Source organism: Venturia canescens, chromosome 11, assembly GCF_019457755.1.
Source record: "Venturia canescens isolate UGA chromosome 11, ASM1945775v1, whole genome shotgun sequence".
NCBI lineage: Eukaryota > Metazoa > Arthropoda > Insecta > Hymenoptera > Ichneumonidae > Venturia > Venturia canescens.
The window spans coordinates 4043716-4065610 of record NC_057431.1 but is presented as its reverse complement, the minus strand read 5'-3'; the positions used below and the strand labels follow the sequence as shown (position 1 = coordinate 4065610).

General features: G+C 39.8%; 2 protein-coding genes across 5 annotated transcripts; one reads left to right on the top strand and one right to left on the bottom strand.

Annotated features, from left to right (window-relative positions):
* Positions 1-719: 719 nt before the first annotated feature.
* On the top strand, positions 720-19633 carry Mmp1 (Matrix metalloproteinase 1). 4 transcript variants are annotated; one of them, XM_043431888.1, is made up of 9 exons: positions 720-1636; positions 9242-9365; positions 10964-11068; positions 12174-12334; positions 12428-12890; positions 12998-13134; positions 13249-13569; positions 13654-13735; positions 17551-19633. In XM_043431888.1, the coding sequence occupies exons 1-9, from the start codon at positions 1496-1498 to the stop codon at positions 17700-17702; spliced, it is 1686 nt and encodes a 561-aa protein (XP_043287823.1). In that variant the 5' UTR covers positions 720-1495; the 3' UTR covers positions 17703-19633. The 4 variants fall into 4 exon arrangements, with proteins under 4 accessions (XP_043287823.1, XP_043287821.1, XP_043287824.1 ...); XM_043431886.1 differs by having other exon boundaries at positions 13654-13876; XM_043431889.1 differs by having other exon boundaries at positions 16995-17688.
* LOC122417945 (O-glucosyltransferase rumi homolog) lies at positions 19523-21718 on the bottom strand. The gene is made up of 5 exons (XM_043431890.1): positions 21240-21718; positions 20932-21100; positions 20622-20826; positions 20027-20538; positions 19523-19937 (listed from the first exon to the last, which is right to left on the bottom strand). The coding sequence occupies exons 1-5, from the start codon at positions 21364-21366 to the stop codon at positions 19748-19750; spliced, it is 1203 nt and encodes a 400-aa protein (XP_043287825.1). The 5' UTR covers positions 21367-21718; the 3' UTR covers positions 19523-19747.
* Between the last annotated feature and the right edge of the window lie 177 nt (positions 21719-21895).

Below are 21895 nucleotides of genomic sequence, written 5' to 3'. Positions count from 1 at the left end.
AATTCTTAATAAAATGATAAAAAAAAAAAAAAAAAAGTGTATTTTAATCGATGGTCACGGGAGGCTCGCGAACACGGTCATATTCGTATAACAATGAGGAAATGCACGATCGCGAGAGATGCACGCGAGAGGACCGTCAATGAGCAGCCTATATCGACAAATAAAAAAAAGAGGAAACGTTTGTTCTCAGGGGCAACCAGCAAGAGAGCAGACCGGACGAGGAAAATTCCCGGACTATAATTTTTATGAAAAAAATCCATGCAGATATCGATGATAACGATGACGTAAATAAGGCAAACCAATCGTGTTGAGGCAAAAACCATTCGAAAATAGTTTGATATCCGAAAAATTTGTTTAATCTGTAGATCGTCGATTGAACATCGATCCTTATCATTTATAAATGCGGATACAATCGGATTATAATTTCAAGTGCGACGAGAGATTTATTGGCATTGAACGCGAGGACCTTGAAAATTATAACGGGCGATATTTTTCGGCTACATTATTATGGCGTAAATGTATTATTTTTCACATATAGGAACGATGTGTGGCAAGTTGCAACAAAAATATAAGAGTGAAAGGGTGGGAGGTAGCGAGAGAGAGAGAGAGAGAGAGAGAGCAGAAAAGAGAAGCGCGTGGTGTTGACTAAGTTGGTATATGGTGGGAGGGTTGAATAAAAGGCAGGCTGGCGAACCGATATCGAATCAGAGTGGAGGTGACTCCGTGCCAGCTCTCGCGGGAGTCCTCGCGTTTCCTGATCATTTTTTTTTCCAATTCGCGGACGACGAGCAACTAGTAGAAACGAAATTTTGATAAAAATGCCTCTCGACCGAAAGTTTTAGTAAAATAGAATGAAAAACGCATTAAAAAAATAAGTGAACAAAGTTTGAACTGTTTTTTGACTCTGAACACAATTTTGGAGCTCACAGTACAGTTTCGAGACGATAAATACGAACGGCGTTTTCATTGCATCTTCAACAAGTGGGATTTTATATACGAATTTCCCAATAAAAAAAGAGGATTACGTACGACGAGTTTGGCACGTGTTTTCGAGTTTTTGCTCTTTTTTTTTTCAAGAGATTCATTATTTTTTTGATACTTTAAGCGAAAAAATCTACATTCCGTAGGACAGAAAGGATTATCTATCCTGCTGTAGCTCGGCTAACTTCGAATGCGGATATTACGCTACCTGCTCGCAATCGATAGTGTCGTGGCAACCTCGTGTTCCCTTTGACCACCAAAAGCCTCTGCTACCTCGGACAAACGCACTCTATCCCTTCATTTTATCTTCTCAATTTCATGTCCGCACGAAATTCAGTGAATCTTTTCATTTTATTTTATTTTCTCTTGAATATCAGCGGTGCTCAATTGTTTATTCGATCGGTGTTACGATCGTTTTAGCTACATCGATCGTCCTCGTAAAAATAGTTTGCATTTTTTTTCTTTAATTTCACCTTCCAACGTTAGACAATAAATAATCGAAGCACGTGGCAAAATGGAGACAATCGACGGGAGAAGAGTCGGTCACACGGCAGCATCAACTTTCGTTAGATCTTTGAGACTCTCCCTCTTTGGTCTCCTTCTGTGCGCGAAAAGTGGACAAACTGGTCCCATTATTACCGACATCGGAGCGATGGTGAGTTATTTTTTCGATGAAAAACGCATATTGTTCCTTTTTTTATTCGTTATCATTGTTTTTGTTTTTGTTCTCGTTTTTCTAAAGAAAATTACGAGATTCCCCTTGTGATTTTGAAGGACCATGTTATTTTCATTTTTCACACTCCGAAGGGAGGTTTTCAAACACGCGCATTATTGAAAAAATGGCTGTTCAACGTTTTTTTCAATCATCCGTTAATTCACGCTTTCGCGCATTTTACATTTTTGACTCGTGACGAATGTGTGCGCGCGGAAACGTTCTTTTTTGCCGAATCTTCGACTCCGAGCGAGGAGAACGTGCTTGGCGAAGTAAAAAAAAAAAAACTATAACAGCTTCGTTTTTTTCTTTCTTTTTCTTATTCGCGCACGTTTTGTACGCAAAATAAATCGAGAGACCTTGACTAACGAACAAGCGAAAAAGCGATCGAATTTAATCACATCGGCTTGAATTTACAACTTATGCGGAAGCGTACAACCGAAATTTCGGATCTCAAGTCAATTGTCTTGTTCTTCTGAGACCCCACAGGATCATTCAAAAATGAGCGAGGCCAAATATTTATAAAAAAACTTTGATATTTCAGGATAAATGAGAAAATGACTCTCCGAACCCCTTCGATTTATCTTAGAACCGATCTTTGTGTATAAATACTGAAAATACTGAAAAATCATATTTTTATGTAGAATTTTTACAAATCAAAATGATTCGTATAAAGAAAAATTTGATCGAAAAAATTGAGTGAAAAATTAAAAGCAAACTTTCGACATATAAGTGAAAATGCATGTTTGCGAAAGCGACAGGCGTTTATAATTTTTATTCTAAATGGGAACAATGCTGCAATCGGGAGGCAAATATAATAATCTTTCCTTGCGCGGTAAATAGACGAAAAAAAAGAGTGAAACACACATGTACGGGCGTGAGTGTACTTGAGTACGTGCGAGGAAGGGCGACGGATTTGAGGCTCGCTGGAAATCAACAAATTGCTCAAGGTGCAAATACAAAAACGATAAGAGAACTTGGTGCGAGATAAAATATGTTTGATGCGCGTGCGTAATCTTTTACGCGCTCACCTGTCTCTCCCTCTCCTTTTCTCTTTTCTTCTATATAACACCAATGAGATCAAACTTTAGCCAACTTTCCTCAAATTTCATAAGATAATCGAGCATAAAAGAGAATTTTTACAGTTTTATCAATTTTTTCATTCAAATGTTGCGGTCTCGGATTAACGAGTCTTTGCAAAAATCTTTTCAACGTACATTAGCACGGTTTCGCGATCGATGACGCAAAATACAGGATCGTGACGCGAACCCGGAGCAGAGCAATACCAGTCATCGAGGAGAGACAACCTTCGATCCTGATGTCGTGATTTTATAAAAAACAAAAAAAGGGGAAAAAAAAGACAGAGGCGAGCTCTCGCGAATAATTTCTTATTTGAGCCTAGTCGTATATTGTGACGAAACACTCCGCGATCGTAAATCAAACCAAAACTAACTATAAAAAACTGCGAAAACGCCGAGGCCCGACGCGATATTTTTACGTCCGCGTACAACGAACGATTGAGCGGCGCGCGTTCTTGACAGGCGACGGCCATATTCGTAAATTTCAACTGTACAAGCATGTATAAGGGCCCGAAACAAGAATCAAGCCCTTTATGAACGCGCAATTAAAAATTTTGGTTTTTTCTTTGGAACTGCGGAACGGAAATAAAAATTTAAATAATCGATCACGTTTCTTTCATATCTGTTCCTTAATTTTAAGGTAGCTCCGAATCCTGCGACGTTCAAGTCAGTTCGGAAAAAGCGTTTCGTTAGAATATATAAAAAGATAAAAAGAAACATATATACCTATATTTGTATGAATGCATGTATGAATATGGGAATTTTGAGCAATATTGCATTGAACTTGCCAAAATTCATTCATTATGTATTTTCGAATATTTCGAGATACAGACCCCGCCGCTCGAATGAATTCTTCGAATGGTCGATCTTGCCCCAATGCCCCATTTTCCCTTCTTGTACTATTCTCGTATCAATACACTTTATGATACTCGTATGTAGAGTCACATTTATAGCACCTGAAACACCATGTCGTGTGAGATACCGATCGTCAAAGCTCGCGAAAGATTACTTCATCGATTATAGTGGGGCACACTTACTTTTTTTTTTTAACAAACATTCGAATTTAGTCGTAAAAACTTGGAGAACGGCGATAAGGTCAGACTTTTCGAATGGGTAGAAATTTCGAGATCTAAAACTTTCGTCTGTATTAAAATATCAGAGTTCATAGCAACTCTATATGTTGTCGGCATGAACAAGAGTGTTCTTCCGAGATAGCACGAGCAAAATTAACAGAAGCAGGGAACAAAAATGTTGCGTGTCAAAGAAAAGCACTCGTCATAGAGATCCGTATCGTGAGAAAATTACTCTAGCAGCCAGAAATTACCCAGCACACAATCCAAATACACGCAAACCATTTTTTCACGTTTCAAATGCTGCTGTCAATTTTTCATTTTAATAAGATATCGCGTTAAACTTTTCCATACCATCGTATCAAATGGAATTTCATCCAAACCTTTTTTTTTACATTCCGCGTTGCCACGTTAGACTCTTATATATTTCAACGAGCTTTATTTTTTTAATAGAGTAGAGACCGACGCACTTGACTGCTCTATACCTTGTTCGACGAATAATAATTGAAAGAAGAAAAAATTAAGGAATCACGATAATACAACGACGATGATAACAGTTTAACAAACAGTTATACGAGACTTATGAGTGTATATGACTTAACGAGCAGGTTCCTTGGCATAATAATCAAACGAATATACCTATCGCGTGGCATTTTTGAACGGGAATGGAGGTACACGCGTATACCTATACTAAGAAATGGTAAATAATTTATGTTGAATCGACAACGCGGAAATAGTAAAGAAATCGAGGGGATCCTCATCTCGCTCGAGCGACCTTCGTTCATCTCGTCATTTCCATGCAGTCCGGACACGATCGAATCTCCCCCCCCCCCCCCCCCCCTCTTATTTCTCCTTCTTCTCCCGCGCCATTGGAATATTAAATAATCCCTATTCTATCGGCATAAATCCTCTTCTTTCGGCCTATTATTTTCTATACGCGCGCTTTCAATTTTGAAAAATAAATTTGTTAACGTTTAGCGAAAACGAGCCGGTAGAAGAAAAATTACGATTCTACGAGCGTCTATTCTTTTTTTGTACACGATGAGAAATCGCAATTTGGTTTCATTGACGAGAATTATATGAGAGCAACTCGGGATATATACGAAAATAAGGGTGAGGTAAAATGGATTATTCTTCTGCATGTTTTCACGACCTCTGCATGCTGCGATAACATTGAAGCTACGGCAATTTTCACCGCGATCGAACGTTCGCATAATAGCTCCGAGAGTCTTACCGATTTGTGGTTCAAAGTCTTCGAGCTCTCAATTGCACACGAATCTATATATTCAATGGTCGATAATTATATAGGCGAAGCGCTACAGCGCCGCCTTCTGTGTCTCGAGTGAAAAAAAGTAAATGTTAATTTTTGAAATAAATATTTAAAAATGAGATCAACGGGGATAAAGAGTAAAATTAAAAAGAAACAGGTTTTCCGCTCGATTCGAGCTATCCGACGATTTTCCTTTTCCTTCGCACCAGTACTCGCTCGATTAATGATGAATCACTTTGTCGTAATGTGTTCCGCTCCAACATTTATTGACTGTACATACCAATCTTTATCTCTATATCTATACGTATATAAAAAAATACAGGGAGCGCATAATTTTACTTCCTGTCTCGTTGAATCAGCGAGTTTTAGTCGAACAGTAGAGGCACCATCGATGGCGCATGTGTGTTAGACCGAACGATACGTACGCTCGTCACTGTGATTCATCGACCATCCACTATTTTTCCCTTCCCATTTTCCCTCTTTACAATTTTCACCAAAACATACGAATCGGATTCGTATATATCGTAATTCTCGGATTATTCGCATTCGCAAATTTTATTTTTCTTGCCAGGATTTTTTTTTTTTCATATAATAGCTTTATCAGATTTTATTCCATTAAAATTTGCGGTTACCGATACGCGAAGGAGGCGATATCGTTCGAGTATATAAGCGTATTTATAAGAAAAAATAAAAAATTTTGTTTTTCGAGCAGCAGGCAATTGATGACCCCCCCCCCGGACGAGAGATATAAAATGCGCGACGAGGCGCGCTCGTCCTCCCAGTAAACCAGCAGTATAGAGTATAAAGGACATTCCATTTGCCCCGTGTATTTATGCAGCTTGCATTTTTAACTCCGCCGCACGATCCCTCCGAGACATATTTTTATTATAATTTTTATGAGATGACAACTACGATATGCATCATTATTATTTTTCTCTTTTCCTCCGTATCAGAATCCTATAAAGAAGTTCATTTACGCGTACAATCGTTTGAATTTGAGGAAAATATTTTACAATTCGTTGAATCTTCGTGCGGCGGGGGGTGAGGGGGGGGGGGGGCATTTCGTATTAAAAAAATTGATTCGTTAATAATAATAATAATAATAATAATGATGATGATGATGATGATGCAGGATTTTCTTACACCGCTCAACATTTCAGACACAATAAGCTTCTCGTAAGACGGAGCGTAACGCGTCTGCGCAAAGAGAAAAACGACTCTTTATACCTCATCCTTGTCGTTTGTTTTTTTTTCTCGTTTCTCTCTGGTCTTCCCTCCGTTTTTAAACAATTTTTATTATTATCGCGCGAGTACTCTATAGCGAAACGATCATCGCTTTTTGTATTCGCGAAACGCGTTTGCTGAAAGATGCGAGGGCGGTGCGGAATACCGATGCGTTTTGCCTCGACAAAGACCTCTTCAGGGACGAGGTCACGAGCGATCCGCGTTTCGCCCGCGGTACGCGATTATTATACAGTACCGCCGCTTGTACTCTCCTCCCATCGCTCGATCCTCGAGAGGGAATGCGAAACAAACGAACTTTAAAAAGCGAAAACATAACTTTTTTGCGCAGCTCCCCGCGCTTGCGCTTACCGAAGCAGGCGAATCTATTTGGGCAAAAGCGATCTTTTATGGTAGAGCATTGCGCGTCAACCGCGCGGAGAAATTTCACAATGTGCAATTGTAAAATTCTTTATATTCGAAAATGAATTATCATCCAAGTCCGCGATAAGGTTTCATCGATTTGTGCGAGCCGTGAATTCAAAGGTTCGTCAACGCACAAAAGAAGAAAAGCAGGCATACTAAATTCCAAACAAATGTGTCATTCGAAGCGAGTTTCTCATTGAAAGAGAACATTTTTATTGCGTCGACCGATGAGGAATACACGTGGATGATCCCTCGTATTTACTCCAATGAGGAGATATCGTTATCGCGGGTTGAAGGCAGATCGCAGAGAGGTGTGCAATAATCGCGGGAAGCAAAATGCACGAGAAAATGTCGCGCGTCACATTTGTGATTATCGGAGACATGATATTTTCCTCATAATTGTTCTCATTCGGTGGTTAGCGATGAATTATTATCCACCGATGAAAAGCAACTATATATTGTCAAACGATCGTACAAAGATCGAGATCTTCGCTCGCCGAATTCGTTGCTGGAATTCATCCTCACGATTCGGTTTTTAGCGATTTATTGTGGCTGCTGACGCTTTTATTATCAGGCACGTAAGTCTACGTCAAAACGTTTGAATTACGACGCGTTCTACGAACACGTACTTTAACAAAATTATCACGATCTCTTTCATTTTTACATTATCATTTGCAGCATTACATAATTCGAGCGACTCGAATATCGCTGAAAGCGAAACGAGCCTTGCGACTTTTGTTCGACGGGCCCGTTTCGCATTTTGTTATTTCATCGTTTTATTTGACGCAACATTCGATTCGATACGATGATTACCGAAACCTTCCGATTCCTCCGGAAAATTCGTATAAGAAGAGCTCTACTATATAGGGGAGTTGGTCACGTTTAACCGGAGATGATGTACGAAGGAATTATTGTTGGACGAGTCGTTCGGACCGAATCCCCTCGTTATACGCGCCCCCCTTAAATTATGGAACCTAGAAACGAGTCCGTTGAAAATATGCGCGATCCATAAAACAGTGTATTCCCGAGTTGCGAGGAGCCGGCGGTAGAATTCCGAGAACCGGCAAGATCGTCGCGTTCAACGGTTGGGCTGATTTAAGAGTCTCCGCGGCGCAGCAGCCGGCGGACGCTCCTTCGATATTTTACGCCAGCGTTATTGTTGTCGATATATACGCGTCGCGCGACTGGCCAACCGTTTAACGCGAATCTATGTGTATACGTAGGAGCGAACGACAAAAGTCGTCGCTCCTCCGCAATAAGCGTGGGTGCGTGAAAGAGCATGCCACGTGGGCACAAAGCGTTCTTCTTATTCGTCAATGCGCAATGAGAACGTCCGACGCGGAGCGTCGAAAGTGTCGAAACGTTTAAAAGAAATAAAGAAGCGCATCGGAGCCTCCTCCCGCGAGATCGGGATAAAGAACCAAAATTAAGCGGTTCGTCCTCTTAATACGCAATGCGTAAGGTCATAGGCGAGAGGCGATCTGTATATAATTACATCATCAAAATAATGCTGAAAAAGTATATATAGACGCAGCGCGCGGAGGCAGGATCATCATCGTTTCGCGAGAAATTCGTCCCACCGTGCTATCGGGTCAGTCCCCCTTTCAGTCTCTCGCTCTCATAATTTTTTATCTCATTTCTTTCGCGACAGCGGGTCGTTGGTCGCGCGGATTCATCGCTGCGTATCTTCCCGACAAAACACGATTAATTACTCATTTAACTCGCAAAATAACTTGGAAATTTGCACTTTACTCGCGTGTAAACCAACACCGCAATCGTATCGATCCGCTCCCTCCTTCCTCTTCCCTTAAATAATTCATCACGGAGATTACAGCAATAAGATAACTTCGTGTCAACTACATTGACAATATCATTTTCAAAAAGTTACAATCGCGCCTCGCGCCGCGGTCGATGAGCGAAACCATGCAAATGCGAACTGTATATACGCATATGCATCCGGAATATCTACACAAATGTCTCCGCATGATTCTCGCCCTTGTTCCGATAAGTCAATAATATATTATGGGCACGTTATTCATATATTAATGCGCTAAAACTATTCGCCGTCTCGTACATATATGCGGACAATGGAAATGAAATTTACGAGTTGTCACGCACCTCGAGAACGCCACATCGGGTTTTTTTAATGCGCTTTTCTTTTCTTTTTACCATTATTTAGACGCGTATGCGTATTCTATTATCAGGAATGACCCGAAACCCGAGAATAAGCTCCGATATCGCGGTATTTCCAGAGACCTTGCCTATTTTTCTTATTTACCTTGAAATAAGATAAAATTTATTCTCGCTATTGTTTCATATAGTATATACGAAACCTCGAATAACGTAACAACTTCCAAGTCATTCGCGTTCTCCAATAAGTTTCAAATACAACGAGATTCGAAATGGTAGAAAAAACGAACGAAAAAGAAGTGAAACCCCCCCATAGATACCGTTTCGTAATCCCGATGATTTCTAATTTCAGAGATATTTGTCGCAATTCGGTTACTTGTTACATTCGAACCCGGCGAACGGTGGAATAATAACCGAGGATGTGATGAAGACGGCGATCGCTGAATTTCAGGCATTCAACGATCTCAATGTCACAGGTAAGATTTTTTTTTTTTTTTTTTTTTTCTTTTTCTTTTTCTTTTTACAACCCGAAGCAATCCGATCGTGCCAGGAAACGAACCAATAAAACACGGATACGGAGGATATGCGGAGAGTCAGTTTTTACGACGAGACGTTATGATTCTCCTTATTTGAAGTTATGGGCGCAACATTTGGCGCGAGAAAAAAGGAATGAAATGAAAAGAGAGAAATAACGTCTTGTAATTGTTGCGTGTATACAACGTCAGCCTGCCTCGCTGCGCGTAGTCTCTGCGTGAATCATCCGTATAACCCACCGGATGCATCCATTCGAAGAACTTTTCAAGGACCACGATGATCGCGACAAAGTGCAAAAAGATGAGATTTTGTTTTAGTTTTTCGCTTGGATTTGCGTCCATCGCGGCCAATGACCTCCAATAAGAAAATATTATATATTTTGGCGTATATACTCCGCCTCCGCTTTCGCGAGCAAACTCGATCGTTGTCCCGATCGAAGCGACTCCGAATGAACGATCGAGCAATAATCGCGAATAAATGATAATTATTAAATAATTTCAAGGGCGATGATTCACAATGATCGCGGAGATTCACGCGGGGAAGCATAATTTGGGAAACCGGAAACGGAATTAGAAAAAGATAAGTATATTATCGGGTAGATCGAACGTATTCTCACTGTTTAACGCGCGGACACGGATGATTCACAGATCGAGTTCGATGAAACGCGCGTTTAACGTCGCTCAAACGCTGCGGGCATATGACTCACGCTTGACCCCAACTATATCGTTCGCGTCGCGTATACTTATTATTATTATTTATATATATATATATATATATATATATAATGAAAATTTAATCCATTTTTTTCTTTCACTCTCCTAACTTCGAGAGTAAAAGAAAATGCGTTTCCTCGAGTCACGCGGTGGCCCGCCAAAGTTTTATATTACCCGTTCGTATAAGTTCGATTGAGCATTGATGCACATCAGATGAGTAAGACAGACGGCGCATGAATGACCTCGGCAGCGATATATTCCTTAGCGCGCGCGCGCGTACGAAATAGAGAAGACAAAAAACTTGATAAAGAACAATTGAAATTTATGAGAAATGAATGAAGAATATATCGACGAGAGAAAAAAAAAAAGGATAGAGCAGAAGCGAGATGGAAAAATAGGTGCGCGGATGACTGGGACTCAATAAAATCCGTGTCAAGGTCATGCGGGCTCATCCTGATAACCGTCGTTGGCGCGTCGTCTTTATTCTCGTCTTTTTTTAGAAATTAAATACACATATACGTGTGTTATTTCAAAAGGAAAAAACGATGAAGGAAGAGGAAGAAAAAGCGTGGGCGTGCGGCATCCTCGTATCCAGCGGTGTATTTTTTTTTCATTCACGAGGATGCGAAATAATCCACAATTAACGGTTTATTGATGCCTCGATCTTTCATCGCGTTTACGATATTACAATTGTATAATTTTCTTTTTCATTTTATTCCTTGGTTTTTTTTTTCACCTCGACCCTGAAACGTTGATTATGCGCGGTTATGCGGGGGAAAAAGAATTTTGAAAATCGCACGCAATAATCATGTTTTTATTAAATCCAGGCAAATTGGACAACGAGACGATGCATCTGATGATCGCACCGAGATGCGGCGTCAAGGACAAAATTGGAACGTCCGATGGAAGATCGAAACGATATATTCTTCAAGGTATATACAAATAATAGCAAAATATATTCCTTTCGCGGTAACGTGCGAGGCGCGATTATTCATATTGAATAACGTGAATTCGGAAAGAGATTCTACGTAATACGTACGTGTCCCGAACGTAATAAGAAAGTTTTTTTTTTTTTTTCACGGAATACGCGTCAAGCGCGATACGTCGGAGATCGAATCCGAATTTTATTTTTGAGCAATACGATTTCGCGATGTTTCGCTCCAATAACAATCGATTTACAAATACTGGGAAAGGATTAAATTTTTGTTGGTCACTTACAACGATCAGAGACTGGAAGAGGATCGCTCGAGCGTAACCAGCCGAATCGGTAAATTTTTATAGGCATTATTATCACCTTGTTAAGGTGATCTATCACTTGCGTGGTGCTTGCGCGAGTGCGAGAGAAATAGCTGCAAAATGGTTACACGTTGTTTTACTCGGACATCCTTGATTTTTTGAGAAAAATAAAAGTTACACCTTGTTCTCTGATAAAATGAGAATAGCGTGTAACTCATATTTTCTTTCAAAAATCAACCTACTTGGAATAAAACGTGCAGCAGGATTTTTATATGCGCGATTCTCATTTTTCTTTGGATATTCAACAAACTGTTTCTTCAATCGACCCTTTGGTTTTTTTTTAATATGAAATTTCAAAAACGTTCAGAGTTTCAAATGAACAACAATGTATCTAGCCATTCGATGCTATTGCGCAATCGACGCGCATCGAAGCGAACGCGAAGCAAAACGATAATGAACGATTCCGCGGATGAGAATCTAATGGAGCACCCGCGACGGTTCACGCGCTCCGCGGATGTACAAAAGATTCAGAAACGAATGGGGGAAAAAAAAAAAAAAAAAAAAAAAACATGCCAAGCCGGTTTATTCCGTTTTCCGTTGCATGAAACGCGCGTAAACGAAGGAGGACGCATTTTTCTTTTCTTTTGGAAACACACACACACGTGTTGACTAAAAATGAGTAAATCGCCGGGAACCCATGCATAAAACGACCATATATTTCGTTGTTAGTGAAAAATTGTAAAATAAAATTGAATCGGGCGAAAGATGATTTATCATATTTTGAAAAAACAATGAATGCAGGTTCTCGCTGGCGCGTTAGGAATTTGACTTACAAAATCACGCGATATCCCCGTACGAAGACGTTGACGAAGAGCCAAGTCGACGAAGACGTTGCAAAAGCTTTTGCGGTTTGGTCCGATCATACCGATTTGACATTTACTCAAAAAAGTCCAAACACGAAGGTAAGCAGCAACGAGCAAATGGTTTGATAATAAAATGAAAAAAGGAATGATTACGCTTAAACGTATTGAACGATGTTTGATTTCATTTGCAAGAACGTGCACATAGAAATAAAATTCGCAAAGGGCGAACACGGGGACGGGGATCCGTTCGACGGTCCTGGAGGTACGCTCGCTCACGCCTATTTTCCAATTTACGGGGGAGACGCTCATTTCGACGACGAGGAGATTTGGACGGTAAACAGTTACCGCGGAACGAATCTATTTCAAGTAGCCGCTCACGAGTTCGGACACTCGTTGGGATTGAGTCACAGCGACGTTCGCGCAGCCCTCATGGCACCGATATACAAGCCTTATGATAAAGGCAATGTTTTGGATAGCGACGATATCGAGGCGATTCAAGCACTCTACGGTGAAAAGACGAAACCATCCGCAACCGATGCGAACGGTAGCAGGGCGCCCGTACCAAAAACCGGCGAAGAGGATCCTGATTTGTGCAACAATCCCAAAATCGATACCATCTTCAATTCTGCCCAAGGCCACATTTATGCATTCAAAGGTATGAGAAATGATTTTTCAAAGATTTATAACTCGTCTCGCCGTTTTTCATTTATTTCATTTATTCTCGCATCGTTTCCGACGCGTTCGGCCGTTTATCTCACGCAGGTGACAAATACTGGAAATTGACGGACGATGGTATCGCGAGCGGATATCCCAAGCGAATTAGCGACTCGTGGAGAGAATTGCCCAAGGACATAGACGCCGCGTTCACCTATAAAAATGGAAAGACTTATTTCTTCAAGGTGCGTTGATGCTGCTGCTGCTGCTGCTTTTGTCTCGATCAAATCTTTGATCGATGCAATCGCGCGACCTTCGGCAATAATAATTTCGCATTATCGACATGTTTCGTCGTCAAGGGCTCGAGATATTGGAGGTATATTGGAAAAACAATGGACGGTGATTATCCGAAGCAGATTAGCGAAGGATTTACCGGGATACCGGACAACATCGACGCCGCGACCGTTTGGACCGGGAATGGAAAAATTTACTTTTACAAGGGAACGAAATTTTGGCGTTTCGATCCAACGCAAAAGCCACCGGTAAAGAGTACTTATCCGAAGCTTTTGTCCAACTGGGAAGGTGTGCCGGATAACATTGACGCCGCTCTTAAATACAACGGTTTCACATACTTCTTCAAGGGCAACGCCTATTATCGATTCAACGATGCGTCCTTTTCCGTGCGTATCAACCACATTGTTTATATCCCTGTTTGCCTATAATACAATTATATCGAAAGAAGGATTTTACATTATTTATTTCAGGTCGATCGCGACAATCCGGAATTCCCACGATCGAGCGGTTACTGGTGGTTCGGTTGCAAATCAGCAAACAAAGGAACACTAGGTAATGTCCGATGGAACGGAGGATACCCCTCCATTGATAATTCCTTCTTTTATGGAAATTTGGAAAAGCTCGGGGGCAATCCACCGGATAACGGTTACGACGATGCTCGCGATGAGGTCGGCGACATCATTTTAGACGCAGGTATTCAACTCGGCAATAATTATTTTACTTTTCTTCTATAGTAATGACCAAACCAATATTCACATTGTGGAGAAAGAGAGAGGGAGAATAAGAATAACATGCCAGTATAGTAGAATTAACCTTCGCGCAAGGTTCTCTATTGCTTGACTAACTTGTCCTATACGCCTGGCTAGTAGGTACGACGGAATCATCTTTTCTCATATATATATTAAGTATATTATAGTTGCTGGCCAACACCGCTTCATTACCGAAATATCATATTTTTCTTCCTTATCCCCGAATTCGTTTCAAAATTACACCTCCGAGCCCGCCGGTAGCATCGTAATTCTCAAAAACTCTCATCCCATGGCTGCCCATGGCGTTTCCTGCTCTGCACCAAGAGACAAAAAATTTTCTTCTCACAAAGCGTATGGGGGAGTCGTCGGTGAGTAGGGGAGGGGCATCACTTCGCCTGCCGGAAGTGATGCAACTCGTTCGTGTCGTTCTCGTTACGTGTCTGATTTTTCATAACGCGGACAAATATTATTATCGGAGTCTCTCGCACGTTCAAAGAGAAAAGGAAAAAAAAGTGACCGTGCATCATATATGGACAAGTATTTGTTCGTGTGACTTGACCGAGAGCATTTTTTTGTTTCATTTCCGGTTGCGCCGCCGCCGCCGCCGCGTCAACGTGTGTTTATTTCCCGAATAAACGCATGATCGACTTTTTTTTTGTCGCCAATGAAAGGATCTCGCGCGCGCGGAGCAGAGGGTGGGAGGGGCAATATACGTCAGGGAGCGCGCTCGACAATGTCGAAACAGGACGAAATAGGCAATCTATATAACTCTATACCTATTTTCTTTTTTCAACGTACAGGAACTTTGTTACCGACTTGAGCGGCTCTAATGCCATATTAGTTTTGGTCAAGTGACGCAGCACGAATCACGGTTGCGCTTAATGCGGGTCGATTCGAATGATTCTTGGTTTCGAGCAGAATGAAAATTTCAATTAAAAATCGAACGATAGATCGGAATATCAAAATTGAAAGAATTCTATTTGGTACGGAGGCGAAGAGTTGTGATTTTGGAGTATAACCGATGTTTGGTGTACATATGAGAAAAACAAAAATTTACCGATCCCCGCGCGTTGCCCCAACGAACTATATGTGCGTAACTTTGTTCCGCTTGTGTGTGAAAAGTTGCAACAATTGACGTCAGCTATTATTCATTTGGTTCGACCTTCATTCGTTCCTCGTCCTAAACACGCAAAATGAAACTAAACGCGCGAATCATATTATTTGCGCACGTTCTATTAGCCAGGTGATGAAAGAGTCAATTCGATCGATCTCTCGGAAGAGATTTCTTCATTTAACATTTTTTATTGAAATATAAGTATATATCCGACGAATATATATAACTTGCCGTCAAAAATGTGTCGTCGTCGTCGTCGTCGTCGTCGTCGTCGTCGTCGTCGTCGTCATCGTCGTACGAGAGTCCGGTGCATTGACCACAGTAAATATATCCTAGCTTAAGAAAACTTGTCTATTTTTTATTTTTCGTTTTTATGTTTGTTGCATTTTGATTGACCGGTTTCTACTTGGCTCGATCGAACGAGGTTACGGGTCACTCCAGTCTTTCTTATTCTTTCCTTTATTTCTTACCCCCGTCACTTATATTATATTTTTTAATTCTGGTTTCCTTCTTCTAATATTTTTCGTCTTGTGTCTTGGTCGTTTTCTCGAATCGATGGTGAAAAAATGTTTCGGAACGCTGAAAAATTGGTTGTTCGATTGAAAATTTAAACGAAATTATAAAATAAATCGGCGAAACATTTTTTTCCATCGATCGTAACTCTGTATGAATCTCACAACGTTGTTATGTTTTGGTGTTTTTCGCTGCATGAAATATTATTTGTATATTATGATATACAAAATTACAAGAACAATTGAAAATTATGGTGGAGAGCATCATCGCGCACGGAGGTAACGATGAGAGATGAAAAAAAAAAAACTTGATCAAAAACAACAACGTCAACAATTAACAATTCACAACAGAAGCAACCACAATTTTGAAAAACACAGACGGTGCTTGTTGAACAAAAAATATTTAAAAAAAAAAACATAAAAACACGGTAGATTTCCGATCGGAGTATTTGAGAGAAGCTATTTCTTTCGAAATTTGTCTTTGTGATTTGGGCCGGCACACACGCTAACAGGCACGCACAAATCCCCGTAATATTGTTATTTCTTTTTGGATTGCTGCACGTCCTTCTCACTGCACACCAAGGTTTGCACTTTGCACCGATTTAATAGAAAGTAGTGGATTTTTCTTTTGACGCTCGCTTCTTTATCTTCAATAATCTTTCGCAAACTCGAGCATGCTCAATTATTATGATTTTTCACCACTGATTTTTGTTAAACGTTATCGCCACGCTCTGGAAAAGAAAAAAAATTATTTTCTCGTACGTCCGTTTTCACTGGCTCGTCGGAATTCTCGAATGAGGGAAGAATTTTTATTTGTTCGTTTGCGCAATTAAAGTTGTCACGTGCTCACTGCGCGAGCAAAAATAATAGCGATAGCGAAAGAAAAATAATGGAAGAAATAATGCGAGTAAGATGACGAGTATCTTACGAATGAAGGAATCTTTTTGTTCGATTATACATTTAAATTCATCGTACATAACGACAAAGAGAGAAAGAGAGGAACGTCGAGCGTAAAATAAATTAATCCGTGTATAGCGCTTGCATTTCGAATACCAATGCGAGACGAGCGACTATTAAAAAGTCACGGTTTTTTTTGCGAATCGAACGGTGGGGGGGCATTGAACTTTGAACTTGGCCCTGTGCTCGTAGATCGTTGACATTTCCGCGGTTGTATTATAATTATATTTTTTAAATTCATGCAAAATCAAGAGACATTACGGGGAGCCAGATTTGCTAATTTTCGTTTTGATCATCCAAACGATTGATCTTATCGCCTTTTTGCAATCAACTTTTCGACGGCACCCACAATACGCCGGCCGAAAAATCTTGAAATCATCGGTGGTTAACGATCAATATAACGGAGCATCCCGCGAGTCTCGAGAGAGAAGGAAACATGCGAATATAAAATTAAATCAGAATTACAACGATCTTTACAGTGCCGAACGAGTATTGAACCCTGGCGCTCGTAAGGATCCGAGGGAAATAAAGCAAAACAAAGCAAAAGACGACAAAAATCTTGTGCCGGCTTGAATTTCTAAATCGGAAAATATCGAGTCGGACAAAAGGGTGTGTGTGTGTGTGTGTGTACGCGCGCGTTTGTGATCCGTAAGACGGTCGCGGGGATAGAAGAAAGGTTTGAAACGAGGAAAAAAAAGTGATCCAAAATAAAAGAGGAACAAAATATTGTAACCTAGTCACACGAAAAATCGTCAAAATTCAAATTTTCATTGTTACTGTTGTTGTTGTTGTTGTTGTTGTTGTTGTTGTTGTTGCTGTTGTTGTTGTCGTTGTCGTTGCTGTTGTTGCCGTTGTTGATTGAATCTTTGACAAAATGAAAAAAATACATTAAAAACCAAGACGATTGTAAAGTTAGACCGAGTGTGACTATTGGCGCGATGATTGTTGAAAAAAACGAAACCTCTTTGCCATGGGAGAAGAACGAAGGTTGTGGATTGAAAGATAAAAAGTTAAAAAAGAACGAAAAATGTACAGGTGATACGGATGAGCAACTCGTGACGTCGCTAAATCAAGATGTGGAGAAGAATGGGAGTCCTGGCAGTATTGTATCAAGAACTCATCGGTATTGGGCATCCGCTATTAGTCTTACGATTCTCAGCCTGACGAGGTACCTCGGATCGACGTAGAAACCAATTTCATTGAGAATTAAAATATACGTTTTTCATGAATTTATTTCTGGAGAGCTGAGAGAAAAAGAGTAAGACTAAATACCGTCCAGTATGCGTGGACCATTCGGCTATACGCTCGATAGCGATCCCGCAACAATTCCATGCACTAGCCATTTTTATTTAATTTCTAATTCTTCTCCTGTACAGTTACTATTATCACTTTTGTATACGTAAAAGAGTGGCATAGGTAAAACACGGTGATCAAGTCCTCGGGGATTGATTCCAATAATTTGTTATCCTTTTATCAAATTTCGCTGGATTCATTGCATTGATACGCCGCGTTTCCCGATTCTCAATTCACAATTAATTCACAATATCTTCGCCGGATATCAATTTGAGTGAGGATATCAAATTTTTCCGCGTCAGACGAGCCTCGCATAAGAATTTTCACCGGGACGCGAAAAAATTGAAATCATCAACAATATTATTGACTGCCAATTGAATTGAAAAATTTCGATTCTTCGATCAAAGATTTTCATGAATTATTTACGGCAAAATTCTACATCTCGTAAATATACATATCGTTATATTTCGGAGTTAATGCGGTGGTACGATTCTAGAAGTATTCGCGTCAAGAATAAACGCACGAATTCTAAAATGAATATTGGCAGTAAAATTCATCGTTTTGTGCACCTTTTATTCTTTTCGATCGCTAAATCCAGTCAGTATTTTTTTTTTTTTTTAACGAATCTCTGAGCAATGAAGCGTCTTTTGGATTTATCAGACATATTTCTGTATATACCAACAGAGCGGCGGTCATTGTGCGGGGAGATTTCGAAAAAACCGCGTTGCTCGACAAATCGTGCATGCATAAAATAATAATTATAATAACTATTCATTAGTACGCTCTAGTTTGCGCTTAAAATTTTCATTTAGCTGCCGCGAGCTTCGGATTTGTTATATCGACGAGGTAGTGATACAATTTTCGATATTCATACAAAGACCTTTCGAAAATGTGCAATTTCATTCGATTTAAATGAATATTGTCGATTCTAGCTTTTCGCGGACCTATCCGTTTTGAGGGCCCGGCGATCGAAAATTATTAATTAACAACGCGATAACGATAAAACAGAAGAAAAATGTTTGTATATTTTTTTAAAATAATTATGTCAGTAATAGATATAGGGGAGAGATTGTCTTCTCTCGAAGGCACGAAAACGCACAAGTCAAAGCTCTTCGGTGTGGCTTCGGTATATTTTCAAAAACACTGAAAAATATATAATTATCCAAGATAAATGAAGAAAAAAAATGGCGCTCCGGTATAGTTTTTTAAGCATATATAGTACGAGAGTTTGCGAGTGTGAGTGCGCCGCAGAGCGAGCGTTCATATTTTTGTAATTTATGAATAATGCGTCAAACGAATGTCAAATGCGCCTTAAAAAAAAATATTGCCAGGTACATGCCTTGAGACGAAATAATCTCGAAACCGCCCAATCATCTCGAACTACGCCGTTTCATTTTTTTTTTTTTTTTTTTTTTTTTTTTAATAAAAAAGTTTGACGTTGAAGGAATCGATATTCCTCGTCAAATATTTCGAAAAATCATAGGAAATTTTGCATAATTCTTCGAAATAACTCGAAACGCGAAAATTCAGTAAAAAGTGTTTGTCGGAGCGGGCAGAAAAATCATTTCGTCGAGTAACAGTTAGTACTTAATCGATAAGAATTGCACTCAGATAATAGCGGTGATGAAAAAAAAAATTATAAAAAATGTCCCGACAGTCTCGATCACATTTTTTCGAGAAAAAAAAAAAAAAAAAAAACATGTCTTTCAAGTAATACTTTTGCACTGTTTTATTCCATCGAAACCTCCGCATTGTATTATATCTTCCATAGTCATGTATATGCATAACCGTAATATTAGTAATAAAGGGAGCTATGCATATTTTAGTTCTTCGCCTTCTTCTTTACTGACGACCGTCTTCCCATTTTTTTTTTTTTCTTTCAATACTATACGCGATGTATTATAAAAATATATGTGTTAAATAACGAATAGAAACTCCTTCAACTGATTTCTTTCAAATTATTTCGCAATCGTGGCTCGTATGTCAAAAGTTTTGAATATCTTTGTAACAGCCTTCTCCAGAAACACGTCACGTCCTGCATCCGTAATTTATTCCAGATGAAATCTCTTCCACGATCGGCAATTTTTTTCACCAAATTGTCGTTGTCCCTTGCAAAGTTTAACAAGTGCCTGTGCGAGAAAAGAAAAAAATTTGTACCAAATCTTACGACCACTAGCGATTATGTAACATTCTATCGAAACGAGTTTCCACATCTTACTCCAATTGTTGCTGGCTGGCATCTTTATGAACAGGAATATAATGAATCCAGGGTTTCATGACTTCGTAATAAAACTCGGTCCACTCGTCTCCAACGTGAAAGACCAAGGAACGGCACAAGAATAAATGTTTGTGCCGAAAAGAAGCCGCGACGCCACGATAATTGAATAGATATTTGTATCGACAATGCGATTCGAGCGAAACTTCTTCCGCAGGTTCGGCATCCAGAGTATCTCGTTTTGATCTCCATGCCTGATTTTTTGTGTAAGCGGCGTCAAGCAGATGAGCCTTTTTTCGGCTGAGGAGAATTAAATTGTCTCGCTCGGTGCTCGTTCGGGAGCCCCGGAAGAAACCTCTTTTCAGTTTGGTCTCCCAGGGATGAAGGGTACTCGATTTGTTTATAGACTTTCTGTGCTCGTCCCATCGTCCTAACCCTCGAGGATACAGAGATATCGCCGGACCGCCTTCCCAAAACGACCAAGCCGGATAGCGAATATCAAAGTATTCCGGAGTCTATAATTATTGGAAAATCAATGGTTTATCCGTGCTACCCAAAAATCCCTTACGGATATCTTTGTTCTGTCTTTCATATTTACCTTGCTGAATGAAAAAATTGGTTGCGCCGTTCCAAAATATCGAGCGGACTGCGGATAATCCCGTGTATTCACCACAAATTCTATGTCACGATTAATTTTTTTTGCTACCTTGAGAATAAAGTATTCTATTCCCGCGCAACGAGAAGGGAACATGCATTCTTCGTCTCTGTACAAGCGACCGCCGATCAACTGATACAAAGTACCCCTGAGTTCAGTGAAAATTATAATTCCTTCTGGAATCTGAAAACCTATGCCGCTTTCTGACTAGACATAATTCTATAATACTTGTCAAGTTTGCTTGTCGACTTACCGAGATCTTGCGTTTTCTATCATTTCAAGATTTATGCCAGATGCGAATGGCTCCAAATCCTGGGTTATTGTGCCCGTGAAACAACCACATTTTGAAGCTTCACAAGGTTCATAACGATCTTCCGCTTTCCAAATTTCATCACTGAGCTCTCTGTACTTTATGTCCAAATCTAATACGAATAAACAATATGAAATTCAATAATCAACGGTAATTATTGTTCAATAATTTCCAATAAAATTGAGTAGATTATTTTTCTATGGATACAAGTACATATTGTAAATAACATGGAAAAAAAACATTGAGGTTACCTTCGACATCTTTTTCATTTTGTCGACCGTCTTCGCACGAATCTCGTCCATCAATGGAACAAAATTCATTCGAACATTCGATATTCGGAAAAATATTACTAAAGATGATGAGAATTAAGAAATGCATTTTTTTTTTTTTTTTTTTTAATTATTCTTGTCACAATTTTTTCTCTGGGCAGTAGAATTTTAGGTTGCTGCATCACGCGGCAATAACGTGTTAAACACTTTGAGAAGATAAAAATTTAACTCTGTTTTTTAGGTACGCCGACTCGACCGACTATGTTTAGTGCGCAACTCAAATCTACAGTTATCTGAGAACTCAATATTTTTTTCCGTCCGTAGCATGTTGAATATTTCTCGCATTGTTATTATTACAACAATACCATCGTTTTTGTTATTACTACAACAATATCTTTTTTCTTTTAATCTTCAATGTTTCACTTTGCAATTTATATCCAGAAGTCGCATTATTATTTGGGTAGGGTCGGGTCAGGTAGGGTAGTGGTGATTGTCCTAAAATGGCGGTCAAAATCACTAGGGCTCAAGAACCTAGCCTAACACGTCGGGGTCTAGTTCCGGACGGTAAGCAGAGATATCGCCACGGTCGTTCTTTTGTCAATAAAAAAAATTTAGCAGTTGGCAGGCGACAGGGATTC

What these genes read in the sequence shown, in the direction of transcription:
- LOC122417945 (XM_043431890.1), bottom strand. Translation starts at nt 21,366, where the DNA reads ATGCATTTCTTAATTCTCATCATCTTTAGTAATATTTTTCCGAATATC. An exon ending in AAATGAAAAAGATGTCGAAG is followed by an intron (nt 21,101 to 21,239) that starts GTAACCTCAATG and finishes TATTCGTATTAG; the next exon opens with ATTTGGACATAAAGTACAGA. An exon ending in CAATTTTTTCATTCAGCAAG is followed by an intron (nt 20,539 to 20,621) that starts GTAAATATGAAA and finishes CAATAATTATAG; the next exon opens with ACTCCGGAATACTTTGATAT.
- Mmp1 (XM_043431886.1), top strand. Translation starts at nt 1,496, where the DNA reads ATGGAGACAATCGACGGGAGAAGAGTCGGTCACACGGCAGCATCAACT. An exon ending in CCACATTTATGCATTCAAAG is followed by an intron (nt 12,891 to 12,997) that starts GTATGAGAAATG and finishes TATCTCACGCAG; the next exon opens with GTGACAAATACTGGAAATTG. An exon ending in TCAACGATGCGTCCTTTTCC is followed by an intron (nt 13,570 to 13,653) that starts GTGCGTATCAAC and finishes TATTTATTTCAG; the next exon opens with GTCGATCGCGACAATCCGGA.